The sequence below is a fragment of the Strongylocentrotus purpuratus genome, unplaced genomic scaffold (assembly GCF_000002235.5).
Source record: "Strongylocentrotus purpuratus isolate Spur 01 unplaced genomic scaffold, Spur_5.0 spur5_scaffold_12, whole genome shotgun sequence".
Lineage (NCBI taxonomy): Eukaryota > Metazoa > Echinodermata > Echinoidea > Camarodonta > Strongylocentrotidae > Strongylocentrotus > Strongylocentrotus purpuratus.
In genome coordinates, this window is record NW_022145597.1 from 1,172,066 (window position 1) to 1,181,299 (window position 9,234).

The 9,234-nt window shown below is 38.5% G+C and overlaps 1 protein-coding gene across 1 annotated transcript; it reads left to right on the plus strand.

Moving 5' to 3' along the window:
* Window positions 1-2,093: 2,093 nt before the first annotated feature.
* LOC105442330 (probable E3 ubiquitin-protein ligase MID2) lies at window positions 2,094-5,467 on the plus strand. Its single transcript, XM_011674321.2, has 2 exons — window positions 2,094-2,310; window positions 3,441-5,467. Exons 1-2 carry the CDS (start codon window positions 2,308-2,310, stop codon window positions 5,388-5,390), a joined length of 1,953 nt encoding a protein of 650 aa, XP_011672623.2. The 5' UTR covers window positions 2,094-2,307; the 3' UTR covers window positions 5,391-5,467.
* The last annotated feature ends 3,767 nt before the right edge of the window (window positions 5,468-9,234 follow it).

A 9,234-nucleotide genomic window follows, 5' to 3' on the forward strand; every position in this document is an offset into this window, starting at 1 on the left:
TGCAAATTGAAATTTTTTTGAGGATCAAAAAAAAAAAAAAAATGTGCTCACTACCCCCCCCCCCCCACTGAGCGAATTTTTGGCCGGCGCGTTTTTCAAATTTTCGGGAGCAAAAAAAAAAAAAAAAAAAAAAAAAAAAATTGTGCTCTTTACCCCCCCCCCCCCCCCCCCCCCCCCCCCCCCCCCCACTGAGCGACTTTTCGGCCGGCGCGATTTTCAAATTTTCGGGAGCAAAAAAAAAAAAAGTTGGGCCCCCTCCCCTAAGAAATCCTGGATCCGCGCCTGTCATCATCATTTATATTGCGCATGACGTCAGGATATAGGTTAGAAGTTATGTAACTTATCTTACTATATGAATTCTTCATCCTCATTCATAGCTCATCCTTTTTATAACTATAATTACAGCAACGGTCATCATTTTTACTGATTCAGTTAACCAAGGCTAAGTTTTCCCTCGTTAAACCCGACTTTGAACCAGTGTCCTTTCGAAAGCAGACAAACGGCTGGCCTTGAATTTCCACATGTCTGGAAGTAGAGAAAGGAAAGTCTATTGTTTCTGTTGTTGATTTTATTTTCTCAATGATTTTTATTAATATTTTTTTAAATATATTTATGTAGTTCTGCCGAGGATGATCGTTTATGGCATGTGGATGTACCAAATGGAACGTAAATTATTAATATGCCATTTTTGTTATGTTATCAATTTTAATGCACACATCTTTGTTAGGTGCCTCATTACAAATTATTTCATTTACGAATAATTGTGTTTCAGTCGACCGAATGCAAATTGAATACATTACGTGTTATTAGGTAGGAAATACCATGTTAGTCCTACCTAGCAACAATTAATGGATGCAGTTCGCATTCTGACTATTGGAATATTGTTATTCGTATGAGGTGAATAATACAAATATTTTTGCATTAAATTTGATAACATGACGAAAATGGTCAATTGAATTTGATATTCTCGGAGAGTTCACTTTCCAGTTCACCTTATATAAGTCAATATTCTTAACCATGCCCCTCAAAGCAGTCGATATTTGTATACTGTTCATCACACATGTGACTGTCATTCGTGTAGTTAATCTGCATGGTTTTATTGTGAGAAAATGACGGACTGTTGCTGGTATAATTATCCTATTAACCCTTTTAATCCACTTCAAGGCCATGTCTTTTGAATATTTTAGTCTAAATCTTGGGTATGATATTCATCTTGGAGTTGTTGATTCATTCTATAAATAATTTACTAAGCATTTCATTGCACCAACGGAAAAAATAATGAATGCAATGAAATAAATCTAATGATAAGATACTGATGTTGATGATGAAGTTTGCAGAATCAGGGTTAGATTAACTTGTGTAGTAAAGGGACAAAATACATGACCGTTGTTTTTTGTTTAAAAACGTGTAATGTCTTAAACGAAATATTTCCTTCAAACACTCGGAAAAATACATTGACACTTCGACAATCGCTAAAATATTCTAAATACATTTCTATAGAGTCCAGTATGGACCCTATCTATGATTTTTGTGCGAATTGTTGGCGGATTGGAGGGAGTGGGTACCTGGGGAACGTGCCCATATCCTGCATCCCCGCCCCCCCCCCCCCCCACCCCCCCCCCCCACTCAGTGTTATTTAGGGTACGCATATGCGTGTTCAGCATAAGTCCGGTGTGTATACTGGTAGATCTTTTTTTTTTGTAATACGAGCCTTTTCAGCACCCCCCCCCTTTTCGGAATAAGTCCGGTTTGTAAAGTCAATACGGGCAGATCTTTTTCTTTTGGTACGAGCCGGAGATTTTGGGAACACGCATACGGTCCCTCCGTTCCTGGAGTGGGCCCCCCCCCCCAAAAAAAAAGGAAAAAAAGAAAGAGGAGATAGGATGGTGCCCGATTTAGTTTGCTGTTCTTAAACATTTGCTGCAAATACGGCACATCAACAAACCCTCATAGCAGTCTCGATCTTAATTATTACACACACGCACACACGCACACACACACACGCACATACCAAAAACAAACAGTAAAAACAAACAAATAAAAACCCGGCAATAAAAAGCGAGCCTTTAGTGGTTATTTAGAAGTTATACATTCCATGGGTCTATGCTTATACCTCCCGGTCTCGATGCAGCACAACTGATATAAGGTCAAAGGTTAATATGTTGGGAAAACCCGGTTCTATTTCTAGAGCTTCACAAACACGAAACATTGTTCTACGGTATACAGGCTTGTACATTAATTACTATCTAAGTGGTTGATACATGTATATGGAGTTAGCAGTATCATCCTATCTATTTCAAGCTAAACATGGTAGGTATATACAATTATTTGTCGAACACTTTCCATCAATCTTCATGAAGCTGATCATGGTATTAAGTAATGAACAATGCATATCGTAGAGACGTATGAATGTATGATATACCCACTAATTGTACATAATCATATATCATTATAATGGGGGCTGTGTGTCCGGACGCTTAACAAAAAGAACTTGAAGTCGTCACTTTTGCCTCGGGATTTTAACAAAAAATATGCAACAAATAACGCAATTTTTCATGAATATATTGGTTCGTTATAATATTGTCTAACATCAATCTTATAAGATTAATGAAATATAATATTGCCTGTATTTTTCTTGAAATTCGTAGTTTAAATTAACTGTCCGGATTCACAACCTGTCTGGACACACAACGTCTGGGTATATGAAACGTTCATCATTTTTAGACAAACAAATCAATAGGCATTAGGCATTAGCTCGACCTCATATAAACATGATGAATAGTATCCCCTCACATTATCACACGCATTGTCATAACATGCATGCAATCATTTCGTGAATATAAAACATGTCTTTAATAAGTTTTTGATTGAATAAACAAACTTGCATTTCCTTTCCTATTTCTGATATCGAATTTGCATGGACACACTACCACTCGATGATACTTATTTTGTTATTCATATTTCACTTTTCTCCCTTTTAGTGGTCCAACCTTCAGTTTTGTCTTATTCATTTCAACAATTGTGTAACATTTTCTCTCGTTATTGTGTTTCGCTAGGTGTGTCAAGTCTGAAAGAGCGCAATATTATTATGATTTTTACTGAACAGGGTTGAAAGGCATTGTTGAGCAGTGTCTTCGTCGTGCATTGCATGTACCTATCGATAGCATCTACTTTATTGCCATACAGCATGCTACGTTTGATGTGCTGTCGCCGTTTGAGTAGTAGCTTTTCCCAGTCCCCTCAATAGGGTCTATTGGTCTCGAGAGTTAATCAAAGTGACTTACAAATACAATAAAGAAAACAAAGTTATTAAGAGAGGAGGTGGCATTTTTTTTGTATTGGAACATAAAGAAGAAGACGTATATCAAAATAAGGACTTCCCAGAGCTACAAGCATGGTAGGAAAATGATTAACACGAATCATACTTTTATCCCATACAGGCTAATCTGCGAAACACTACGTCGTTAATGGCAGAAGAAACGAAGACTGAACCATGTTTACAAAGTCTGGTGTGTCTACTGTGTCTTGACATGATCAACGATGCTACAGCCCTTTCTTGCGGACACACATTCTGCAGAATGTGCTTGGAAAGGTACGATGGATCCTTTCCAAACAAGGACCATCTCATATGCCCTCAATGCAAAGAGCTCACACAGTTATCCGAAAATCGCATCAAAGACCTTCCTTCCAGTCCTGTCGTCAATGGACTCATCGACGAGTATGACGGCCATGGTGGAGAGGTTAATGCCATCATTGCGACTCGTCTGAAGTGCACTGCTTGTCAATTTCATGGAGAAGTCATGTGTTTGTGCAGTTCATGCAACAAACACATGTGTGAAAAATGCCTGGAATGTCATCAACATTTGAACGTCTTTAGAGGCCACACAGTAATTTCCGTTGAGGAAATGATATTGTATGGCGGAAGTTTAACAAGTTGGCAGGATCCATCTAGGTTTTGCTCGACACACGTATCAGAAAGTAAAAACATCTTCTGCGAGAATTGTGCCCGATACATTTGTCTAAAGTGCGTAATCGACCACCGTGATCATACGCTAAAACAGAGAGATCACTTCGAGGGTGAGCTGCAGAAGAAAGTTAATAACCTCAGTCAGCGCACTGCGATGAAGAAAGCACAGCTGCAGAAAAATATAAAATGCACTGCGTTGCAACGACCAAAAGTACGTATCTCCTTGGGGAAACTCAGACAAGCTGTTAATGATGAGTACCACGAGAAGGCCACGCAGCTGAAAGTAAACCACCAAGTTCTCGTTGAGGAAATAGATGCGTTAGAGCAAGATTTGGTTGAAGATCTCAACTCCCTGAAAGAGAGTGATCGGCAGAGAATCAGAAGTATGTGCAGCGCGATATCTTTGGTTAGCAGTTGCAGACTCGGTTGTCTTGAGACGAACAGTCTGTCTACTCATACCTTGCTCTGCGAGGAGTTAGAGAACATGATGCAGAATGGTGAAGATAAAACTTCTCTGGCAGCAGTTGCCGAAAAGGCACTGAACACGACATTTCAGCCATCAGGAGATAGTAACACACTAACACTTGGCGACATAACAACACTGAATGCACTCCACAAGTACAGCCAGTTAAACATCACGAGGTGTGTCAATCTGTTGGGCAAGGTGTGGGGCATTACAACATTTTCGAGGGAGAGCATCGCCATAGGATACTGGGGTGATCACCATGGCATTGACATCATTGATTCAGCAGGGAATACGAAGCGGTATACCAGAATCCCGCCGGGTACAGAGTGTCGCGACCTGGTGTTTCAAGAAGACGGTACATTGTACGCATCGACTGGCGAGAAAGAAGTGCGCATGTATTCCGCTAAGGGTTATTGGGAATCCACGATAACCATCGCAAGTGTTGGATACGTCCTGGCGTTAAACAGGAGCCCGTCGGATGAAATAATCATCGTTAACGGTACAAACAACGTATACATTTACGACTCGACCGGCAGCAAGGTAAAACACACCGTCCAAACAAAGCACGGTGTAACGCTTCAAGCATCTGCGACAAGTTCTGGTCTGATCGTCGCAAGTTGTTCCCGTAGCAGAGAACTGGATGTAGTGGTCGTGTACGACAGGGATGGTAACGCTGGGAAGCCTGTAGAAGCTCCAAAGAATGTCTGTCTTTACGCTGCTGTGGACCGGGAAGACAGGGTGTATGTGGCAGGCGTTGACTGTGAGTCTGGTAAAGTGAAGATCATTTGTTATGCTCTTGATGGCTTGGAGCTTAAGGAGATGGTAAACTTTAAGGAATCGAGCCTAGTTCTTCTGCAGCATGGATGGTGTTGCCTTGTGTCTCTGTCTCGAGATAAGCTTGCCTTTGCCTGTGATGATAAACTCTACTTTATAACCGTTAATGATAATTATGGTTGAGTGACTCAGATACTTCAAGTTCGTTAATATTGTAACGTGAGGTGTGCGTCAATGATCATTTTGTATCTGTCTTTTCTAATAATAATAATAATAATAATAATAATAATAATACATATGATTTTAGGCGCCAAATCCACTTGACAGTCAAATGCTCAAGGCGCAGCTTGTGCAAGATCATGAAATACATACATGCTACATTTATACAAAGTGCGATAGGAAAGGTACAAACATGAAAGGTTATGGTAATAAATTATAAGCTAAATTAAACAGATATTTCTTGTTTTTTAACACTTCAGCAGAACTGCTATTCTTAATCCATTGAGGGAGAGTATTCCATAATGAGCAAAGGTTCGCTCCCCCCACTTTGTTTTAACCCTAGGAGTAACAAGTAAGCCAGAGTTTTGAGAACGTAGCTGTCTAGAAGGAAAGAAATGCTTAATCAAGCCGACGTTATACTGTGGGGCAGAGCCATGTATACAGTGAAATAATAGCAAAATAATCTTGAAAATAACACGTTTTTCTCTGTTATAGACAGAGCTCTTTCTCAAATTAAAAGTTCAACTTCAAGTGGCCCGGATGGCATGTGTGCACGGCTCATCCGCCAGTTCTCCCTGTGACTTGCAGAGCCATTAGGGACTTTTAGATTTGCGTGGACTGATACGTGTGACTTCCATTCAAGGCAGTGCATTAAAAGGACGTCGATCGTAGCAATCCCCGTTGTCTTCGTGCGAATCTAAAAGTCCCTATTGACTCATATAATCAACGCTTCCTGCAACTGTGGAAAGGTTCCTGATGTTTGGATTCCATAAACAAGTCCACCAAGTATTGATAAACTACGACCAATATCTTTGACCGAACATTTTGCTAAAGTTATTGAATGTTTCATGACAAGATGTACATTACAAGACGTTGGACAACGAATTGACTAGTTTCAATTGGGAAGTAGTAAATGTTTATCAACATTTCATAATTTAATTAATATTCTCCCTCATTTTGAAATAGTCCTATCCCTATTTTTATTCGCCTGTATGATACAAGTTAATTTGCTCATGTTTTTATATCCATCGTTATAATTAATCGTTTCATTGTCTTGATACGTGTACATTCTTTTAATTATTTTGCATATTGTATCAATATGTTTTTATGATATTTAATTGGTATTTACTATTAAATTTGTAAAATTACTATCAGTGGCATATATACCCGGTATGTGTCATAGTATTACGTGTTCGATGTTGCATCCAGTCATTGGTATTATCACTCAATAGCTGTTGTTATGAAGACAGATGTATACTGCACTATTATTCAATAAAACGCCCTACTGTGGGGGGGGGGGGGGGGGGGGGGGCTAAAAAATACAACAAAATAAAAAATTTACTTTTTAGAATTATTTCGAATACCACTAAATGTCCATCGCTCAAGCATTGAATAAATTGTATTTATCTCCCTTACCAATCATTTCTCGTTCCTTATCTCCTTTTTCATTTGTTCATACCATTGCTTTTGCGCTAACCTTGATTATTTTCCCACTATACCCACAAAAACAATATTGATATATGAAGAACTGTTATATAATTTTGTCGGGGCATATAATTATGTCGATACATTTTTCTTTCATTAACTTTTTTTTAATTGTTTATGTTATTTTGGCAGTAGTAACATGACACGTTTAAACTAATTTTTAACTAAATATTATTTTTTACAATATATATTTTTTCAATCTGTGTAATTCCTATGCAATTCAATTGTAAAACTGCCAATCATTAAAGCTGCAACAAAATACCATTCGTTTATCTATTATATCATGGTCACTCATTCGAATTCACATTTTACTTTGCTTTAAATGGTTGAATTTCGTGAATGTCTACCTGCTACGTATCGATGCGACTAATGATTTATCTGTAATTATTAATCCCGTCACGACATCAAGTCCGACACCACAGCAAAGAGTTACATAACCTCCATAATTGGCGGATCCAGGTGAGAGCCGAATGCCCCCTCCCTTTAGCAGCCTAAAAGAAAGGGGGTAAAGAGAGAACATCGGAAGAAAAAAAGAACAAAAGATAGAGAAAAGAAGGTAAAAGAGAAGTTAGGAAAAGGAGAGAGAGAGGGGGAGAGAAAACAAAAATACAAATATTTTAAACATTGTTACCCCGAGTAACGGGTCGCAAATGAATTGGAAGGGATGGATCCCCTGCAGGTGCCCCTGGGCCCCATCCATGAAGATAAAAGTGGCTCCCATTACAACCCTTTGTTGTATAAAATTGTCCTTAGAAGAGTGTGTTTCTAACGCTCAAGGCAGTTATACAATACGTAGCTTGGTAGCTTCTATTTCTAACAAGTCATAACCTATTTGACATTGAATCATATTTCATAGTAAGGGGTAACACATACCTTGTCTTTTGAGACAATATTCATAATTCTGCTGCCACGGGTGACTGAGAAGCAGGCTTTTTCAAACACTATTGTCAAAAATCCTCTAGTAGTAGTACCAAGTTGGGGTTTATGGTAATACACCTCTCACAACAGATTATAGATTATACTTATCATGTTGTTCCATCGTTAGTGGGATTCAACTGATATTATAACCTTTAAAAAGAGCATTTTGGAGCAATCTATGTCCTTATAAATTATAATTATTATCTCACATTAATTTTCCTATTCTGTCATCTCTCCTCACGCTCTCAGCCAATTTGTGTTTATCGCATTCGATCGGGGTGAGGTGGGGTCTTTGGCATGGGTTCTGTTCAATCGCATATTCTCTAGCAGTCATAGGAAGGAAGTTTTTTAGTTAAATTGAAAAAACAAGTGTTCAATCTGTTCAAAAATCGCTTTTAACATTAAAGTTTTCTTTAGAATCCGCAATTTATGTGACCACCATTTTCCTGTTGGAGCCGTCTGCGTAGCAATATTCACAACCAACACTATACTAGAGGCGACGCGACGATCATGCGCTCATCTTGCAGGCTGATTAGTCTGCAGATGCAGACCCATGTCAGTCGTAATGCGTTACACAGACTATCTGGATTATTAGTCCATGGGCCAAGACCAGAAATTTGGGTTATTGGTACCACTCAAGGTGGCAAGATCTACGTATGCATTTTGAAATGCCCTATATCTATACATAATATTTTGATATGATAGCATTTCCAGACTGGCAGCTTAGTCATATAATCAGCAGTTTCCATGGCAACGCTACACTAAAACCGGTATTATTCAAAGAAACAGTTAAAGTCATTTAAAAATTATAAAAACACTTTTGGATGCGTAAAAATGTACAGTTCAGAATACCTCACCATAAAGGAAAGCAATGAAATGCAATTTACATCACCATTTATAACGGTTGCCATGGTAACGACCCCAGAATAGCCTAAAATCAAGGATTTTGGAGTAATTTCAGTAATATATTACACAATATACTCATTCAAGACAAGTTAAAGTCCCCTTTCCAAAATAATGACACAACTATATGACTAATACATCATATAAGCCAAGAATATGCTATATAGTACATTCCCATTGTTACCATGGCAACATGAATTAGAGTTAACAAGATGCCCTGTACGGTACTATATGCCATAATTATTTTGGCTATATCTTGGGATTGGAGGGCTATTGAAAGTTTATTTTGGTGTCTATACCCAGGTTTTCAGGCCCACAGAATAAAAGTTTAGAATACCTCACCATGAAGAAAAGTAATGAAATGCAAATTATATTACCATTTATGAGAGAATACTACTGCACAGTCTATACTGCCATGGACCTAACACAAATGCATGCTACTTCACTACATAGATCATAGACCCTGTATGGCTGCTGGTTGTCTTGTTTGAAGGAGCCGGCG